Below are 21,294 nucleotides of genomic sequence, written 5' to 3'. Positions count from 1 at the left end.
ACCGTCGACGAATTTCGCGACGCGTCCCCCCAAAAGTCACCAGGGTCGTTGTCGAGAACGCGCGACTGCACGCGTAGCTCCAATGACTCCGCTTAGCTGGCGTCTAACGTGTTCTCGGGTTTTCGAAGGGCCACAAGTGAGGATCGCGTTGCATAATACGTCAGACACCAGCGCAGCAGGATAGCGGAATCCGCGCATGGGATTGTTGTAACATGAGTCCTTCGGGGGTCGGTTGAACTTTCGATCGTGTGTTCTTAGGGCGCTCGAGGTAACTCCCCTCTCCCCCCCTCCGTCTTCCCCGCCAGACGTCCACGTTGGTGTAATCTAAAGCCCCACGAAGGTGTCCAATTGATGAAGCCAACGCGCGCGCGCGCGCTCGCGCTTTCGCTAATCGGAGTGGGAGTTGCGAACTCAGCTGTGGCCCGTTTTTCCCGCGGGATTTTCGCCGTTCGTCGGCGACGTGTCCTGTTGCGGTCGCGTGTGAATACTCGACACCGCTTGCCCCCCCCCCCCCCCCCCCAGGGGCTTCCGTAACGGGGTTACGCCCGTTCGGGGTTACGGGTCTTTCAACAGGATCGCATCCACCGCGAAAACGCTTCTCGCTCGAGTGAATCCGCAAACGAGGAAGCTTGGCGTGTTCTGAGCGTTCTTCGAAGGTTACAACATTGTGATAAACTGCTTGGACGAGTGCGAAGGGCAACATGAACGTGCTTGCGGCCCACCTTTCGAGTGGCTGCCCTTATCGACGGCTCAAGCAGGCTGCCAGCTGTCTCGCGGAGCTGTAGTTCGCAAAGCCGTCCGGATATGGTTGTGGCACTCCTTGGGGACGGCGCTTTTTTTTTCTCATGCAGTTTGCGCGTGCGAATCACAACCACATGACCATTGCTCCACATTCTACCACAGCTGCGGTTTTGATACGTGTGCGGGGTGATTAGAAATGTCGATATGGTTTGCAAAGCAAATTGCAAAAAAAAAAATAAAACGTCGCTTACCTGCACAAGGTGAGCAGAATAATTTATACTACTGCACACACACACACACGCCCGAACACAAACAAAGCGCCCAGTTGTGGGGGGGGGGGGAAGTAAACCTAAGGCTTAGGATAGTGGTATGAGGCCTTTTTTGAAATTACTCTCCATCGCGAATGCCAACGAATGGGAGTGGGTTTCGAAAGCCTCCCTTCACAATGGTGACACAATCCAGGCACGTTTGCGAGATGGAATATGTGCTGGAATATGCAATTGTGAAAATCCCACCGTTGGGCAATAGGGAGGGGGGGGGGGGGCACAATTATAAATAGCAAACAAAAACTCCCGCACACACGGGGCTGGAAAATCCCTCTCTGGACCAAAACCGACACGCCCTAACGTTCCAGGAATTGCTAGTTGTTGGGTTTGTCCCGCCGCGTGTTGCTAGTTGCCAGAAAATTCCTACAACAACCCGGTTGTTGGCTGTCCCAAACTCGTGCCCCTTTCGTCCTGACCTACCAGGAAAAAGAAAAAAGAAACACCTCAGTTACAGTGACGCAAAACCACACCAAGGCGTGCCGATTCGTAAGCGTAAAACGTCACAACGCGGTTCGATTTATTGACACGATCGAGGCCGCGTTGTTTTCGCGTTCGGGGCTTGGTATATTATTTTTTTTTTTGCGTAATTAGCGCTAACGGTTGCGCGCGGTAGGTTTGGTTAGAATTATCAGCAAAATGGTCGGTCGGTTGAATGAAGAGCGCCCCATCGAGAACACTTTTTTTTTTGGCGCCTTTATGGTGGCGGAATTTGCACCGAGCACGGAATTGATCGGCTCCAATCGACGCCGTTGTTGACCAAACAATTTGTCGATTTCGCTTGTCCTGGCCCAGGGGTCAGTTCTGGCCGGCGTGGTGTTGATTGTCGATTGTCCCTCGACTGTGGTGGGGAACCACAATTCACGCAATCACACGAAAGTCGAAAGTCGGGCGCACATTGATTTAGACGTTTTGCGCGATTGGCAGCACGGGGTCACAGACGTGCTTCACCTTCTCTGGTTGTGTCGAACGCTTCGGAGCAAAAGGTTAACTGCGGGTGTTGCGGGAATTGTGCCCGACGGAAGGCATATTTTAACATTGCATCACCAAAAAAAAAACCGAACCAGTCAGTTTGCGGTAGCGATAGCTCGAGCTGTGGTTACTTTCTTCGCCAGCTTCTATGACTCCCGCAGCAACAAAGACGATGCTTTGTTCCACGAGCGAGTTCGTTGATCATCGATGTTGCTGGGATCATTAGCCTCGTTTGTGGCAGCATCAATTATGCTGCCTGCATCCCGAGATCGCTTTACGTTACTCACGCGAGTGACCCTCGACGAGCGAGAGACTTAGGGAGTTCCCGGAGGGCGATCATTTGATCACTTGGAACTTCCACACGAGTCGCATGAGTCAGTCCAGCTGAGCGAGATGGCGTGATCATCCCACCCGGTGGCTCTCGGTGCTGAGTACCACAGCTGCAACCATCTGGTGATGGTCAATCCCACACACTCACACACACACACCAACCGTTTCCCTTGCACGGGTTCCCCGAGGTGCGTTTTGTTGCGGTGCAGGCTTTCCTGTGGTCCTCACGGTTTTACCTCGCCAAAACCCGTGGGGGAACTCTGATCAACCGGTTGCCACGGTTGTACGACCCCTTCTCGATGCTGACGACGACGGCGACGGCACCGTCGGGCGGTTAGTTCCTTTGGTTAAAACTAGCTACCCGCAACGGCTCACAAACCAGTCCCCGAACAAATGCGCCCCTGAACGGAGCGAACTCGCACGTTGCGTACATTGGCGCTGTGGCGCTGCGTGTGCCCTCGTGTATCTCTGTGCGTGCGTTTGTGTGTGTGAGTGTGCGTGTGCGTGCGGCTAGACAAATGCCATCAGCTGGTGCAGGCGCCGGCGGTGAAACGGGCTCACGCTGACGGTTGTTTTATCGTTGCAAAAGGAAGAGCGAGAGAGCGATAGAGAAAGACCCCGAGCTGCAGGGAAGAGAAAGAAGCCAAAGAAGCCAGAAGCAGCAGAAGTAGCAGCAACACAACGGGGCTCAGTGGCTCGTTGGCTTCGCTGGTTGCAAATGGTTGTGCAGAGATCTTGGCCCCGCAGCGCAGACAGCGCCCACCGTGTGTGTGTGTGTGTGTGCTTCTTTGTTGCGATCGCGATCGCTTCGTCGATCGGTTCGTTGTTCGGCGGAATTGGTTTGGCACGCGCACAAAGGCGATCGTAGTGTAGTGTAACCGGACAGTGCCAGTAGTCGATCGATCGTGGAGTGATCGACAAAAACGGCAACGCCAAAAAACCAACCCAAGCCAAGCAGAAGTTGGTGAACCTTCTGAACGCGATCGTCCGCCATTGTTTTTTTCTTGCTTCATCCGCTCACTTGCAGTCGATCGCGTGAGCGCGTCAGGCAAAAAACGGCGTGAGCACACAGCACACAGTGGTGATCGTTTCTCTGTTCCGTGGCCGTGTTTTTTTTTGTTTGCTTTTTCGTTCGCGTCCTACGACGGCTGGACGCGCACCCGGAAGAGTGTGTTGTGTTGTGCGTCCACCCGAAAATACTGCAACTGGCAATGAACCGGCGCGCTGCCGAGCAGGTCCCACCAAGACCGCTCCATCAGCACCATCAGCACTGGAAGAACAGCTGATTCGTGCTCTCTGGGGAACAGTTGCACCGTGTGTGTGTGTGTGTGTGGGTGGGTTTTTGCATTCGGTGGACGGGCAGACGAGGCTTAAAAAGGCTTTCGAGGCTGCGAGGCTAAAAAAAAAAGCTTCCCTGGGTTTGCTGCGAACAGTGAGTGCACCCGTGTGTGCGCGCGCGCGTGTGTGTGAGTACGTGCGCATTTTTCCGTGCCGTGTGGCCCAAGGACACTCCGCTAGATTGCAGCTGGAACAACGGTTCGCGACGAAACAGCAGCAAATTGCAACCGCCACACGATGGAGGAGGTATACCTGTATCTCTACATGGAAAGGTAACGACTTCATGGCCGCACTAACCGCGATGGCACGTGTGCCATTCTCGTGGGTGTTGGTGTGCGTTATGCAACTAATGCGAGGCTATCGAGGGCTTTGAGGTGTCCGGTTGACTCATCAGCGGGCTTCGATTGTGTCCGTTGTCCTGGACTGGCCGGAGGATGGCTGCCATAACAGTTGATGCATCGGCACTGACGAATCGGTCTAAAATTGGCCGTTTCTTAGACGTCCGTTGCGTTGAATTCAAGTGCGATAAACCACTTGAGGTGTGCGTGCATGAAGGTACACATATCTTGAAGGTGTTAATTGCCACCTGGACCATTATGGATCATGGCAATGGCACGGACAAGCTCGAGTGGAGAGACAGGGAGCGAAAAACGCACTGAGTCATAAAACTTTAATACTTCGCCGCCATTTCCGCTTGGTGTGGTAATGTTTTTTTTTCTCTCTCTCTCAAGCGACTCCTACCGCAACCGTCTAACGGCTAATTGATCTGGCACTGTGTACCTAAACTATCGAGTTGAGGTGCTGATTGCTCGTACGCCAACCATCGAGGTTGGCAGCCCTAGAAATTCCACACTAACGATCGCCTGCAACGCGACCTGCAGTCGACTCGTGGGAATGCAATCTTACAAATAGCAGTAGGGCAGAAACGTCCCTTCGTAGGAACGAGCTTCCCGTGATCAAGGGCGAGTCGCAAAGGTGGTGGCCCTTGGTGTGTTATAACACGCTTTCTTCCCGGCAGTCCAGCCCTTCAGCACACACCAGTGCACCTCATGGGATCGATCGTTACCACGGGCACATCTGGCACAACCGTTGATTTCAAAGTCCAACCCTATTTGGTTTGGCAGTTGGCCCTTCGTAGGGTCCACGCGCAACATCGATGGTTTGCTTCGTCAATCATTTATCGACAATGGCTGTTGGTTGGGCGCGAAAATGTTGCCACGAGGGTTGCATAACTCTCCTAAGGTCCATTTTCGATCGTTGAACGTGCGAAAGTGGGCCTGGAAAAGGGAGTAAAACCTCCCGGGAGAAGCTCCTCGAGCTTCTCCACGTAACCAGGGCTAACTTTGGGTTTGTTGTGGCCACAAATGAAGCGATAATCGATGCGCCACAGCTCCCCAAAGGTACGGATTTCAGCGATGGAACTTCGCAGGCACGTTGTGATCTAATGATTCCCGGAAATCGCACACCATTCCCGCGATATGGGGCTTCTCTTTGCATTAATCAAACAATCTAACGCCTGTCCCGAGACAGGGCTGGGTGCGATATCGTCGCCAGGCAGATAAAGCGTGCGTTTTGTCGAATCCAGCGATAGCACGATGCAGTGTTCTTGTGGCGTGGCGAGTTGTCACCATGCGATAAAGCCCGATAGCGGCATTGGGTCCTTGTGCGAAATGGCCACGCTCGTGGTCGGTTGTGGTCGGAAAGAACCAAACCTTTGATCAGTGATTAGCATCGAACGATCGAGGGGAACCACCGAAAGATGGCGCTAAGTGGAAGACCCGCCCGTGACGAGCCCCCTTGTCGAGGAAAAACACTTTTCTATCCGCGCACTCTGGTTGTTTATTTGCGCTCGATTAAGGCTGCTGATAGAATTGTTTTCGTTTGTGTCACAACCATCGAGGGTGACCATTTTCTTGCCCCCCGCATGGGCAAATAGCAACCACCGGAAGACAAACGCTGACGAATCCTGCCACCGGAGCCAAATGAGTCGCTCACGAGGACACACGGTGGCGTATTGGCGTTATTGTTTAACGTCAGCGCTGGGGATTTTTTTTGTGTCAAAGAGGCTCGCTCTTTGGGATTTTTCGTCCTTCAGCCATTACCGCGGGTGCCGTAAATCAATTAGGACGTCTTTCGAATGGCGCAAATACGGCGAAATTCGGAAACCCGAAGATTCTGATGTTCCCGAAACCGGGGAGGGATAATTGCACGGATGCGTTTTTTATTGAGATTCATTGCCAGTGGCATTGGGGAACCGTGGGAAACCAACGCGTTTCAAACGTCTGTTTTGCCCTTTTTTTTACCCCGAGCACGTTTTCCCGAATTTTGCCCACTCTCTATCTCTCTCTCCCTCGTTCTCTCTTTCTGGTCAAACGGGTGAAGCTTCTCGATTCGCCATGCTGTTGCTAGGCGACGCGATCGACTTGAAGATCGCCACCAACGATGGCGAGTGCGGTGTGGGGCTTTAATTCTGACGAGTTGTTAATTAATCAGCGGCATGGGAATGGCGAATGGATGGCCGTCTCAACTCAATTCAACCACCGCTACCAGCGTCGATCAATTTGTTAGCGTGCAAACAGCAGACGTAGGCTTTTGAAACCATCTTCTCGACCATCAGCGCCTCGAGATGATTGGTAATTGATCGACAAACGGAATGCCGGACGTCAAAAGTATGCCATCACCGGTCATCACCAACGCCGGCGGAAACCCTTCCGAAAGGCGTGTGTACCCCCTTTTTGGTGATAAGAAGGTGCACTTTCTTGCCCAACGGTTACGGCTTTAGTTGCGGCGTAACGTTTTCCCCAGCGGCAAGGCGAACCCAGGAAAATATCAAAACATGTTTTTGTGTACCACCGCGTGTTTGTTTTGCTTCATCCACGATCAGGCCAGTTTGTGCGTTTCTCGCAAATGGCGCCAGTGACGGCCATGACGACGCAACAATGACAGTAAGCCAGGTCCACACGCGGGACGAAATTGTGAGGAAAAACATTCACACACATGCACAGACGCTGAAGGGAGTAGAACTTCGCCCCCGGTAAGATCGATGGCGTCATTGTCCCGTGGCGCAGCTGGCCAGCTTTAAGGGGCCAGACCCTTATCTTGGGTCGAAACCGTCGCCCTAGAAAGGTTTCGTTTTTTTTTTGAATGAATGAATTGTTCTCGCACCGGGCGATGACAGGAAGTAACCGTCGAGTTATCACGCCGTGGTTGCGAGATTCGCGCATCCGTCGTGGGGCGTGTTTGTGTTGCGATTTACTTCGCTAAGCCACCGCCCTTTCGAAGAGCTGTCTCGTCAAGTCATCTTGAGCCGGAAAAGCGGTGTTAAAAAGAAAGCCTTCCCCCTCTCGACCTCCTTGAGACGGGTTGCTGACGGGGCTCAGGGATGCAAGTGCATTGCACCGTCATTTGTGTGGACGGTGGTGGTGGTGTGGGATGCAAATTAGAAGCACCAACCCAACTCGGGGGGTGGGTTGTTCTTCCGCCCTACCATGGATTAGAGCGGTGACCTCATTTGCATTGCCTCATGGCCCTCCCGGCTCAATCTCTCGCGCTTCCTGCTGCTGGAGCAATCGACGTGCTATGATAAACTCGACCGATCGCTGGAAAGCGTTGCGTGAGTCAGCACGGCCACGCGTTCGAAGACTGATCGACCCGCGTGGATACGTGTCTATATCACCAAGGTCTTCAAACGTGCGGGGTTGACTCCTCGATCGGTGGCACGTCCTGCTGCACATCCTCTGATAAGGAAGCGGTTTCGGATGACTTCCGGTTAAACGAACGTTCCGCCCTTTGGGTGGAATCGAGTTTCGAAAGCCGTTACCTGCAGCGCTGGGCCGCTCGAAGGTCATACCGTGGGTGCATCAGCCGATTTGCAGTGTGCATAAGTGCAATCACACAGGGCACCCCATCCCGTCTCTGATAACCGGTTCCGAAAAGGGTTCCGACCTTGAGCAGGTTCGTATCGATCGCGTGCTCTTTGTGCGGAACTTACCTGCTGCTCTTGTGCAGGATGTCCTGTTGGATTGTTTGGGGCTTGGCGGGCTTCTACACACCCACCACACCCACCCCATCCGGTCGATTCCGGTTCCGTGTGTATCCGGGGAAACAGGCCGATTGAATGTTTCATGACTCATGAAACCAGCAGCTCGGCCAAGGGGTTGTGTTGATGATGTTGTTTTTTTTGCGCTTTTCCCACCCCACATTTCTATTGTCCCACCGTCTGGCGAGCGTTCGTCTTCTCATTTCGATGACGTTTCGACCTGTGTGTGTCCAGTGTGTTCGGGTGAGACGGGGCGTGACGTCAGCACCACCCCAAACGGGCGCTGCTGCTATTGCCCCAATCGCACGCCAGTGGAGAGCCGTTGGTTAGCGTTGCGCGTGCGTTAGTGCAGGCCGCCTCAACTCGCTGATGCTCGCGGTCGGCGATATGTGATGGTGGTGTGGTGGTCGTCGTAGTTGTGACCGCGCGCATCTCGCGAAGCGGTTTCGTATAAAAATCGAACCACCGACGGCGAACCGAACTCAAGTCGAGTGCGAACCGTCGCGGCCATCAGACACACTGCAAGAAACCGCGACAGAGCGAACTGTACGGTGGTCGGGGTCTTTTATTTGTTTTTTTTTTCGGTTTGGTTTGGTTTGGTTTTGTTTCCAACACCTCACCATCGTCGCCCCGCGCTCCTCTTTTGTGCTTGCTCCTTTTTGTGGTGCCCTCGGAATAGGACGCGTGTTAGGACACAACACTGGCGAGCTGAAATAAGAGAGAGAGAGAGAGAGAGAGTGAGCCACGACCAAAGCCTTGTGGCTGGTGCATCCTTTTGTGCATACCACACGGTGCACTTCAGTGACAAACTCGAAGGACTACAATTAAAAGGGCGTGCGTGTGTGTGTGTGTGAGAGTGCGTGCCTCGAGCCAACGAAAAGGGAAGGTTACCCTGGGTGACCGTTGGTGCTACAAAAAGCCCTCGGTAGAGCCACCAGCCCGGCAGTGTGTAGCGTGTGAGTGTACCGTAAGCGTAGCGACGGTAAAAACAGCGCCACGCCATCTAGCGGCCGGAGCCGAGTACTTTGCGCAAAAGGATCAAGAAGGCTAGAAGGCAGGCTAGGATAGAGGCAGTGTGTGTGTGCACTGCAGTTGTGTCCTTGCCCTTACGCGTTCGAAAGGCCTTTTTGTGTCAGTTTCAGTGCCTCGAACAGCCTGAGAGAGAGAGAGAGAGAGAGTTAGAGCCACAAACAAGCAAACAACAAAAAAAACCTAATCGCAAAGGAAACCCCAAGACGTGTGTTTTAGTCTGTGATAGAGCGAAGCGAATTTGACTGTGGCAACGCTCGTTGGGTTTTCCACGTTCAACTTCACCACTGGCCAAAGATTAACGAGAGCCTCGCGAGAAAATGGTCGGCAGCAACGGTACCCTAATGACGATGCGTCTCGTCCGCAGTAAGCTGAGAAAGCGGGAAGAATCGTCGACGGTGAGCCCGGTGACGGCGAACAGCAACGTGGAAGCGCCGGCCCACCAGCTTCACCATCATCATCACCACCAACAACAACAACAGCATCATCACCCGCACAGCCTCCACCAGCTGCATCACAACAACGGCATCCCGAGCCATCCCCAGCAGCAGCAGCAGCAGCAGCAGAATAATCATAATAGCAGTAATCACCATCACCAGAACGGTGGCAGCAGTCCGGAGACGGGTTACTCCGTGCCAACACCGATCGCCTTCCGGCAGAGCCCGTCCACCGTGTGGGTCTTTCCACCGTTACCACCGCAGCCCAACATCTACAACGCCAGTAGTCAGGTAAGCAAGCACCTTCTATCAGCACAACACACACACACATACGAGGCGCGTTGGAAGCCATCCTTCCTGGTTGCAAAGGCCTTGAACCCGCTCTCGGATACGAGCCACAACCGTCGGGACATTGCGCTTGGCGTGCAGTTTCAACGTTTTGTAGGGTTCAGCGTACTGTGGTCGTTTTTCGATCGAAAAGGAGACAGAGAGAGAGAGAAAACCAGACAGCCGGAGGTGGCGACTTCCAGAACCGGGAGAACTGGGAAAGATCATTGTCCTGGCGCACAACGGACGCAACACCGGCGTACCGCAGCATCGCATCCGTTGTGTGCACGCACACATGAGTACGCGTGCGTCAGCCCGTCTGGCTGACATCCGGATCGTGTGTGTGGCTCATTTTCGGGGGCTGATGGCTTCAAATGATGGCTCCTTTTTTCCCGCCTCTCTCGCGTGTGTGTGTGTGTGCTTGTGCATTTAACCAAACTGATCGCAACCCGACACTGACCTCTTTGTTGCTTTTTTTTTCTTCTTCTGCTTCTTCCCACAGGACGCGTTAGTGCACAACGAAAAGACCGGCTTCAAGGGACTGAAACGTCAGCTGTCCGGCCGGTTCAAGCGTTTGGTATCGCGGAAAGCGCACGAACCCGCCCCAGTCATACCGCCCGAGCTGAAACCCCAGCTCAAGACGATCTACGTGTATTAATCATAATGATTTCCAACACCACCACCACCACCCGCAAACTCCCTTTAGCCGTTAAGTGCAGCAGAAGGGCTAGGGCATGCCCGCCTTTTGAGTTAGATTTCCATTCCTATCGGTTAGAGAGAGAGAGAGAGGGAAAGAGTGAGTCTCTTTGCGCTTACTCCTTAGAAGTCTCCCGCCCCGACGGATGACTCCTGCCGCGTGCTATGGTGGTGTCCTTCCCAGGAGGGCCCTTTTTTCGCGAACCGGATTGTACGTCCGAGGGGTTTGTGGAGCGTTTTCTCCTCACAAACACCCGCACCGTCGCGTTTTCCCCGTGTTCGGACGGAGAAACACACGTACACACATACAGTAGCCAATTAATTTATTCCACCCGTCCGTGTACCCGCGGCTGGGTGCTGTCATGCTGGCCGCAAGGACTCGGCTGCAAGCGTTCAGGACACGTGGTGCACGGGCGGCCTATAGAGATCGTCACCTTCCGGTGCTAACGGGCGTGTATATTAGGTTTAAGTTTTATTCCAACCTTGTGATCTGGAGGAGAGCTGGCCGGCCTTGATTTTTTTGCGCCAAATTGATGTAATAGTAACAACACACGCACATACGCACACACACACAAACACACAGGTATTGTGGCACACGCAGGCTCTGTGCGATCGTACCACCGGAAGTCGCCCTTTCGCTTGGTGCTGACGATACACACACGCGTGTTTTTTTTATTGAGGTTAACTCGCATCCGACGATCGCGATTAGAGCGAGCATTAGAAGAAGACTGATAAAGGCAAAAACAAAGGAAGCGTAGCAAAAAAAAAACAATGGAAACAAACTGACACACGCACATCATCCGGTCTTTCGGAAGGCAACAGAGTAGGTTTTTTGTTTTCGGCAGGATTCCAGAGATTTCAGACGCTGCCAGGGTGTTGTCGTCCTGCCAGCGAGGTGAAGCAGATGGCTAGAGAGAGAGAGAGAACGAGAGAGAAAGAGAGATACACGCACACACTCGCAATTCGCGAAAAGATATAGGATTAGGATGTACATTGTTTTGGGACGCAGAAGAAGCTTGTAGATTATGACGACAGCCTAACCTTCACCTGTGCTATGTGCGGTTTGCCTTTACGTTAGTCGCGTTGGGCCTTTGCGGAGGGGAAATGCGAGGGCTACTTAGACGTTTGGCTCGCGGAAAAAGTAGGCGACGAGATTTCCACGGTGACGAGTGGTGTCGGTTTGGGTCGTGGGGAGCATTCTCCTTTCGTCCTTTTGTGTGTGCGATGCGTGTGAGACGCGTGTGTAGGTGACACCAGGCACCGGAAGCGTGCTGTTGCCCCGAGTGTCCTGTCGAGAGGTTGTCCCACCAGCGTGATCACGCACAAAGCGGAAATAGACCGGATGTAGCCCTTTGTACGCCAGGTGAGAGAAGCAAGTTCACTCACATTGAGTGCCCGCGATCTTGAGGACGAAAAATGATAGTGAGCCAGGGGAAGAGAGAGAGAGAGAGAGAGAGATGAGAGAAAAGGGAACAAATCGGTATTTGGACAGCGCAATGATGGCTAGTGCGATGTGTGTTTTTTGTCCGCTCGGGCTCTGATGGTCAAAGGCCGGTGCGAAGCGTAAAGAATATTTGTATTTTTAGTGTTTTAGAGCAGCACAACGAATGGTGCGAGATTGTGAATGTATACAAACGGAGCGTAGATTTAGGATGGCGAATAATACGTGCGCGTTTGCTATGATAATGCACGGAGGGACGATAATGATGACGATGATGATGATGATGATGATGATGATTACCTAACATTGTAAGTGATGATAATAGTAATTTAAAATATACAAACATACAGATGTGAAAAGAAAATGCTACTTGTTGGTGTTATTTATATACTCATTCCGAAACGTTCTTGAAGGAGCCTGGTAAGTATGCTCTGAAAGAAACTCGCACAAACTTGGCTATTTGTTGTTAGAAAACGGCGAATAATTAAAAAAACATAAAAACAAAACCGTGGTTTTTAGTTTTTTACTTACAATCGGGAAACTTTCCTTCAAAAATAATAAGAGAGCGTTTCCGCTGAATAAGGCTTCATTTGGTTGCATCACGTCTCAAAACCGCAAAAAGATGCAACACTTCGACGCGATAACGAAAATTTTTCGAAGCGGCAAAAAAATTTCGTTCCCCTCAAAACTGCAAAAATTTCCGATTTGTAACAGGAGCGCAGGAATTGCTGGAGGTTATGTAAACAAATCCGTACGCAGCCATTTTAAAGCTCAGCACGCAGCCAAAACAAATGACAGTACGCAGCCTCAATTCCAAACGTCAGGATGCAGCCATTGTAAATTTTCGATTTTCCAAAAACCCCGATTTGTAACAGGAGCGCAGGAATCTCAGGAGGTTGCATTACCAATCCAGCACGCAGCCACCTCAATAAAAAGTATGCAGCCATAACAACAAATGGCAGCATGCAGCCATGATGACGAACGGCAGACCGCAGCCAAACCAAAATACAACACGCAGCCGACGAACAGCTAGAAGACAACATTGACACCGTTTTTTTCATGGAAAAAAAATCAAGATTTTTATTTTTCACTCCGGAGTTTTTTTACAGTACATGTAGGGAAACGCTTTTTCCGAAATAATTGCATATTAAACGCATTAATAAAGGTACACATTCTGATTTTTGTTTGCTTCAATTTCCCCACGCAGAATTCGTCGCACGGTACCCGTTGGCGGTGAAGTTGCAGAGCGCCAGAGAGATGTTGTCCGCAAGACGATCGACCTGATGAAGACATAACGCTGAACGCTAAGTTTGTAGGCCTCAACCAGAAGAAATTTGATCTAAGATAGTGCCATAACAAAGGCAAACCGCTGTAGTCTATGTTTGTAGTGCGCTCCTAGCTGATTCAGAGCGTAGGAAGTGTGTTTACCATGGTCACGTAACCTCACCAAACTCATCTTCATACTTTACATGATCGGTTCTACGAACGCGTCTTAGAAGGATTGTAAATTTCCTTTAGCATCGTACATAATTTGTGTCTATAAATATCTGGCTAACATTTGATGTGTTTGTAGATAGTTTCCTTGCATTTTCCTAGCGTTTACGCTTCAACATACGAATAAAACAATGTATATAAGTGTACTGAATCTTTTCGTTTACATCTAACCTAACCTTGTCTGTTATTTCGTAGAAATTAAAGCGAAAGAAAACCCTTTTGATACAATTCTAAACTGCATTTGTTATTGTTCCCTCTGGTTGGATGTGGCACGAACTACTACTAGCGTCAATGAGCTAATATACATTTTGGTAGTATTGTGTACGACATTTCCGCATTAAAAAAAGAGATAGTTCAAAAGAAATCTGCCGCTTTCGGTCGCTTGCCGCCAGTAGGAATGTCCAGTAAATCGTCCGTCAGATCCGTAGACCCATCCTTCGCTGCACTGACGTTCGCACCGACGAGAAGAGGCGTTTTTCTTCGCACGATTCCACCCGGGGATGGTGTGACAGTCCGAGTTTTGCTGGCATGATGGCCGCTGGACTTACTGCTGCCTCGGCTGCTTATTGATGGTCTCAAGGTTGGAGTTTTCAAGCCGGACGAACCCGCCGGGGTCGCTAGTGGACTGGGCGTGCTGAGAAGTCCGAGCTTGTTCGTAGCCAACCGTCGCGCTGCCGGTGACATGCTGGCCAACCGATCGAAGGAGCTGCGCACCGACGGTGAAGCGATGTTTCGCCGGGCCGCCTCGATCGCCTTCGCTTTCTTTTCACGGGACTTTTCCGCAGCCTTTTCAGCCAACTGCAATGCCAGGTTCTCGCGTTTAGACGTCTCCACGATGTGAAACGATGGCTCACCGGTCGACGGATGCAACGGTGTGTCTTCACCGTCCACGAGCTGAGTTTTGGCGCCTTTCACTGTAGCTCGCCGGTTGTCCTGTTCATTGAAAGGGTTCCGATACGAGCGGGTACAACTGCGATTGATTTCCTAGTTGCTCTTAGTTGGTTAGGTGTCAAACTGCGATAGGTGTGTCAAACGCCACAGGCCTGCGAACCTGCGAAAGAAATTGTAGAAAAATAATTATTAAAATTATGCGATTACCCGAACAATTTGACAATCCAAACAATTTGATTTCTGCTTTGTTGCATACAAATACTAGTAGTTTTACATCACGGCTTAAGGAGAAACTACACTGCAATACCACAAATGAGTTACTATTAATAACCACAGATGTCACTGCTGAAGATCTCAATAATTTGACATCTAGATGGCGCTAGTGTTGTGAAGTCAAAAGTATATATGCTTTTACTCACAGATGTCGCTGTACACGATAAAAGGAGATGAATGCTCCTTACAAATATCACTTTCATCGTTAGAAATTGAGTTTTACCTGCGAAAATAAGAAAATATCAGTGTTAATCACCATTAAATGAAAACAATAGACAATAGCCTATTTTTTAATAGTATTTTGAAGATATATGAAATGCACCAAACCCCATACCGCGATATAAAAGCAACATGCACGTAAGCACAAAGCCATCGTGTATCTGGCATATGTTGCAAAAGTCGTTTTATTGCCCTCAATTCAATTACTAGCGAGTCTTGGATGATCCCGCAGTCAGCTGGGAAAGAAGAGCCATTAAACCTGTACGACATGGTCCATGTTCTGCATGCTGCATCGTGCCGAGCAAGAACGAAACATGTTTACAGAACACACGGACGGAAGCAGAAGCGGCTACAACAGTACGATCGTGAGAGCACGCTAAAGGTGTCTGAAAGATATGCAAATGCAATGCAACACGTAAGCGGTCACACTGAGGCATGTGAGATGCACTTCTTGAAAGAGTTATAAATCAATCGGGCTGCGATAGAACGTTTTCAATTTAACGCCTTTCCATCTAGGGGGTGTTCGATGTGCCCCGTATGGCTTTTTCTACGGAAAAGTGCAAAAAGCATCTAACGTGCTGCATAAAACGAGTGCCGGTTCATAGAAAACGGACAGCGTGCAAAGCTTCAACGGTCGTTTTCGAGTGGAATTGGCCATATTTGCAAAAAAAAACACGCTTCAACCAAGAGCATCAAACAGACGCTTCAACCAAGAACGTCGATCGTTCGAGCTGCTATTGACATATTGAGAAGGATTTCATGGCGTATATCAGCTCCATCAGCATCTCAACCATGGGGTATTTTTCCACACAGCCACACGCATATGTCTTCCTGCGTCACGCAAACGCACCCAGCAGCAAATTGGACGTTGCCAGAACGCGACAACGGGGTGGAAATTATATGTGTTTAGGCTTTATTAAGTTAGAGGCACAGGAGCGACGCGCCGAGGACCGATGTCGCGAAGATCGGCAGGCCGATCGCGGACTCCACCGTGCAGGAAGATCTAAATTACCGATAATGAGCCCGAGCTCGCCCAGCCGCCTGTAGGTGGTTGGTTTTAAGCCGTCCCTGCCCACGGCGCAACCTAGCCCGGCGAGCGGAACGTGCAGAAGCCACGCCGTGTCGATCAGATGGACCGATAGCTTTTCCTTGCGCCGCAATTTTCACCCGAGAAAATCGGCCGAGAAAATGGCGAACAACGCTCGATCGCTGCAGGGTCGGGTGGAGCAAGGGCCCAGCGTGGTAAGGCTTATGCGAACGGACGACAGTTCGGTTTGGCGGAAGAAAACGAAGGGCCGGTTCTCGACCGCGGCGGTATGGGGCGATGGACGGTTCGTTATGCTAATGGCTATTATCAGCTTGTGCGCGGCTTACCAACTCATTAGCTCCTGCCGGGCATCGGTTCCGATGGGACCAAGGGGGAACTAGCTGCCGGTACGATGCTGACCCACGATAGCCGGCCATCTTGCCGGGCAACGGTTGCAGTTGGCGAAATGCCCTCGCATCCTAGGGGTACTCGCTGCCGGCTGCCCGCGATGCTAATCATGTCAAGCAGATCCTACTTACCGAAGAAAAGTGGACTTACCCCGGGGCCCGTTGACTCGCTAGGTTCAAGCGAAAAGAACACACCGACGGAATAAACACAATCAGTCGGTGAATCAGGCTCACACACGCGGACTGTCCCGGTTGGATGCAATCGATCGCAAAGATCGTCCAATAGAAGGCACCACATCGTATCACAGCACATTTAACCGACACTGCACTAGAAAACGCGAGAAAATTGAACGAAAACACTTTAATCACAGGCAAATAATAATGCTTGTTGCTTACAAGTTGTAACACGTTTCGCTTGTCAGATGCGTGATGCCGCTAATGTCAATATTGAATGGAGGCTGGGGCGTTTACTACCTCAATTGAATACTAACAAATGGCGGTAGTATACAGCATGGCTTTGACGATGAAATAATCCTTGTTATTTATTCAGCCCAGTTCAAGCATTTTCCATTTTCACAAAAACGTTTGTAAACAATGAACGCAAACGGGTTCATTGGCCATGCGACACGATTGAAAAGCTTGAATTTTAGTTTTTGTCGAATTAATCCTCAAGGATAGCTGTGACGCAAGGACTCGTGAGGGGCATTAAGCTGCCGAGTAGTTGATCGGAAAGTGATTGAAAAAATCCACCCATTCTCTAAAGTCAAACAATCCGTAAAAAGACTCTGAAACATGCTTTACATGTGTCAAACGGAGTCCGTATCTCCTACTCGTGTTGGCAACCGATTTTTTGCTCTTCATCGATCCCTTTTTTTTCCTCTCCTTCATAGCTGTGAGGGACTTGGGGCCGAAGGAAAGCATAAACACGCTCGCCACTTATCGACACCGCCATCGACGAGGCGTCGGTAGCCTGGTGCAAGTGTCGGGCAATTAATTTAGCGCGCCCTTCTTCGGCAACGCGTCCGACCGCGGCCACCAAAAAGGATGTGCCGAAAGATCATTTAGGGACCGGGCGGGTTTCGGTGCACGGTGCGGTTCATTTATCTTAGCCAGCACCGGCGATCGCACCGTTCCGCCGCACTTCGAAGGTGCGTTTCTTCGCGCCGATGGGCGGATCCCTTCCCGGGACTGACGCGATGGACGACGGACGATTAGATGGCGGGGATGGCGTGCGTTTTCGTGCGGGAAGGTGGAGAAGGGAGGTGGGAGTGCGAGGATCGCGAGTTGTTTTGGAGGACCCCAAAAATCGTTAGCATCAATCCCATCGGGAAGGGCAAAACGAGCGACGAAAACGGGCCGCCGTCGCATGCTTTGATTTCGCAGTCTCGCTCGCCCTTTTATCCGTCGACATTTGGCTAGTTTGAAAAATAAAATAAAAAAAAATCATCCCAAACAAAAAAACCCGTTTGCCGAATGGGCGGACTTGTTGTTAGTTCTGCCGAACGGTTGTGAGTGTTTGGTGGTACTTTTTCACGCCAACTTCTCGACCGATAAGCAGCCTCTCCCGGGAAACCTTTTTTTCCTTGCAGCACGCACGATGATTGCTCCGGCCGGAAGGGATGCTGCGACCGTTTCGTCATCTGTTCTTACCCTTCCTGGCACTGGCAGCAGGACGGAGAGGTGTGTAGGGTGATGTTAATGCGATCGCTTGAATTATGGCCGAACGATGCAACGGATCCGGAGGGAACGAAATACCGTGGATATGCTAAAACGGAAAGGATGGCTCATGATCTGCCAGTAGACCAGCCAGCGGTAGACTGCATGACGGCGGCTTTCTCCACAACCGAGCGAAATGAAATCAATTGGGCGCTTGTTTTCGCAGCCGAAGACATGAAAGCCACTTTTCCACCGATTTTCGAAGGCCGTATACTTGCAGCTCCCAAATTCACTCGGACAAACCGGTTGCGTGAGTTTAATCGTTACCATTTGAGGCATTTACAAAACGACACTCTTGGCATGGAATTGAACATTGATTTTCCCCCCATGTTTTCTGCTAATGTTACTTCTAATCGCTCCAATACGCGGAAAATGTGTCATACGGCCATCTCATCCGTTGATGAATTTGAAATCAAGATCTAATCGAATCGAGCACTTATCGCACAAAATTAAAGTCATCGGGTGACAAATTATTCATCATTTTTCCGCCTCTCGATCTCCTAGTTCCCCCAGCACCATGCTTCTCGGCGACAATTCAATTTGGTTCAAAAACCACGCGGTCCACAACGTCACGTAACACGCTGCCACCGCCATGACAGTCGACATAGTCTCACCGACACGTATCGATGTCGCGGGCGGCCATTTCGGTGGACACTTAATTACCCAGTCCCGCAGTCGGGGAGCGGGAGGTTTGCGCAATTACTCGCCCCCGCCACGGCAGCAAAGGGCACCTGTGGGTAATTATTTGTCACTCACGTCCGGGACGCCGGCTAATGGAATTAACGGGCGTGCGTTGGAACGTTTGCCCCTCCCACGTGGCGCGGTGTTTATGTTGTGGCCGTTATCGACCAACGTGACACTGATAGGACGTGACGCGTGAGGGTGTCCCATAAGCGCGAGACGGCCGATGATGGATGACCCTTGGAAGGGATCGACCAAAGGGACCCCTTACCTGGCAACCGGGACTGCAGCCGGAAGGCTGACGCTGACCGCAGAACCACTCGAATGTGTCAGGATTCACACAATGCACCGACTTCCCGATTCCTAATGATAGGGCATCGATGCCCGATGGGTCGTTCCCGCGCCAAGATCAAAAGGCGCTGCTAGGACGAAGGGACTTTCATCTCGGTGCGGCATCCTTCCCAGGGTGGCTTCCCGGGGTTCCCAGGACGGGTCTGTTTTCATTTGTCTTGTTTTGCGCCTCCACACGGTGAATCCCGGACCAAACCGAGCCGCAGGTCTAATGATGTTGAGCTGCCGCTGGTGCCCTTTAGCCGGTGCGGTGGGGGAGTGAGAGCCGAGATAAATGATTGTAGGTTTTGGTGTCCTGTTTGGCACTTCGGGGCATTCGGGGTGTCCTGACGCAGCGTCCGATCGAAGGTAATTTGTTGCCGATCGACGGGCGGTGAAGGGACGACCAGCGCAGCGCTGTTGGCTTTCTAATTAAAAGCGACATGTTTGCCGAAGATCCTTTTGAACCAGTGACCGACCGACGCCTTGGCCTGCGTAATCGCGGCCTGTTTGCTTTGTAGCCAAGGCGGCTATGCCTTCCGCCAGCCGGTGCGTGATGAATGAAGACAGATTTCTTTTAAATAGACTTCTCCGGCGGAAAGCGCTGATTCGCCAGGCACCGAGTTGGCATCGATGCTAGCTTCCTGCGGCAGGTAGACGGTGTTGCCAGGCAGGTTGGTATTGTGCTTGCCTTTGTTTCCTAATCGAAACACGTAACGGCACAAATGAGCTGCAGCTCAAGATGCTCGATGAGCAGGTTATTTATCAAAATCGCTCACCGATCCTCAAACAATCGGTGCCGAACAATAAATGTGCCGATTATAATTAAAATCTGTTACATTTTGTTTGCGTTGTCCTTTGTTCTCACACAATCATGTTGCTTTGAATCCAAGCACAATCGTTTCTATGATATTCAATTCCACACTATAATTCTGTAACATTTTTCGATTGAACTCAATTTTTATCACACTTTTTGGAGACAATATTTTGCATGTTTCTCCGTCTAATTCGAGCGGTAAACAATCACGAATGACTTGCATAAGAAAATATAGTGATTAGTCATTGTTTGTGCGCTATAACGATTGGAAAATATAAAATTTTTTACCTTTTTTTTTCTTACAGCAAAACCAAAAAAATCTAATATGGTGGAACGTGACTTTAAGAAGTATTGCTTACAAAACACCCGTTCGGTCATCGCGTAAAAAGAATATTTTTAGCTTACATTGCGCGATACTGCTTAAAAAATCAAGCATGAAAAGAAAAATATGAACCCGATGCCCTCTTAATCTCTCCAGGGGATAAAATGGTCCTTTTCAGGACAAGGCGCCATGATTCGGCTAGTTTTTCCTCAACAGCAGCCCATGGTCATCCGCACCCGGCATTACGCTCTCCTCGTTGCGATCGGAATTTTAAGTGGCGTTCAATGTCAACCGAAAAGTGAACTCGACGAGTAATAACCGCCTTATCACGCCTTTTCCCAAGGACGTTATCCTCCCGTTGATACGGGCCGCACGTTTCAAGGCGAATAGGGTTGAAGTATCGTAAAAAAAAACATCAATAAAAAAAACATCCCTACCAATCTGAACCCGTTCGGCGAGATTCGCGTTGCAAATCATTATCAGTCATTACTTCACCTTCACCACAGGCGGGTGGACCGAGAGATTGATGACGATGCCGAGTGCCGCCGGGGTTTCCACATCGAGGTTTCCAGCGGCCAAAACTACGTGTGGCTATAATTGCCCAGCGGTAACCGAGCCGTGGGAGAAATCCGGCCAACACACCTCACTCAAATATTTGTTTTTCACCGTTCTCTAGGGCGCACATTCCCACCCCAGAGAATGTCGAATTGACGGTTGTCCTTTGAAAAAAAAACTACGTTGCGACACCTACGACCTGCCCAAGGCCGGTTAGTCACGCTGTGCGATGAAACCGGCAGGACACCGATCCCAGCGTACAATGGGCACCCAAGCGAGGGCACCTTTCGTGCGGCATGTCGTACGTCTTCCCTGGCCCGTGGAAAAGCGCCCACAGACAATGGACCACGGAAAGCGGTCTCGACTCGTAACATCGGCTTCTTCAGACCCGTTGGGATCATGCATTCCGGCCTCGGTATTTGTTTTGAAAATCCAATCAAACGCATCAAAGGTCACATCGGGGTGTCGGTTCGCTCCGTCCCGCCAGTTCCCGGCACAACCCAAAGCCGAGAAGTCAATTGAACGCCGCCAAACACACCGCCCGGGTTGGCTGACGCTTCCGAAACGGCTGCGAAAGCGCGGTAAAAGCACGTCGGCGGCCAGTTTCCTGCCTCTCGTTCGTTACGGCGGCTAACTAGCTGTAATTTTGCATAATATGCGAGGCCATAGAGAGTGAGAGAGAGAGAGAGCGACGGTTCGCCTGCAGCAGACGGACCTGCGCCATCAACTAGGTGTCAGGAAGGGTGTTCAAGAGGGCGCACGAGAGGAAGAAAAATAATAAATGAAACACACACCCAGGAAAAAACAAAGAAAGAACGAAGCCAGAAACGCGAACCGCATCCGAAATCCGGGCGGCAGGAAGCGCTAAACCCGCACCACTTAACCATCG

General features: G+C 50.9%; 2 protein-coding genes across 2 annotated transcripts in view; one reads left to right on the top strand and one right to left on the bottom strand.

Annotated features, from left to right (window-relative positions):
• The window catches only part of LOC128732224 (histone-lysine N-methyltransferase Suv4-20), a 53,604-nt gene extending 41,584 nt beyond the window's left edge, over positions 1-12,020 (top strand). Inside the window, exons 7-8 of the mRNA XM_053825399.1 lie at positions 9,140-9,500; positions 10,039-12,020. Coding sequence (XP_053681374.1) covers positions 9,140-9,500; positions 10,039-10,194 — 517 coding nt within the window. The 3' untranslated portion in view covers positions 10,195-12,020. The remainder of the gene's footprint in view (positions 1-9,139; positions 9,501-10,038) is intronic.
• Positions 12,021-13,521: 1,501 nt separating this feature from the next.
• On the bottom strand, positions 13,522-14,534 carry LOC128732213 (splicing factor ESS-2 homolog). The gene is made up of 2 exons (XM_053825387.1): positions 14,520-14,534; positions 13,522-14,100 (listed from the first exon to the last, which is right to left on the bottom strand). Exons 1-2 carry the CDS (start codon positions 14,532-14,534, stop codon positions 13,522-13,524), a joined length of 594 nt encoding a protein of 197 aa, XP_053681362.1.
• Positions 14,535-21,294: the final 6,760 nt, after the last annotated feature.

Source organism: Anopheles nili, chromosome 2, assembly GCF_943737925.1.
Source record: "Anopheles nili chromosome 2, idAnoNiliSN_F5_01, whole genome shotgun sequence".
NCBI lineage: Eukaryota > Metazoa > Arthropoda > Insecta > Diptera > Culicidae > Anopheles > Anopheles nili.
The sequence above is the reverse complement of the archived record's forward strand: the minus strand, read 5'-3'. Positions and strand labels throughout refer to the sequence as shown.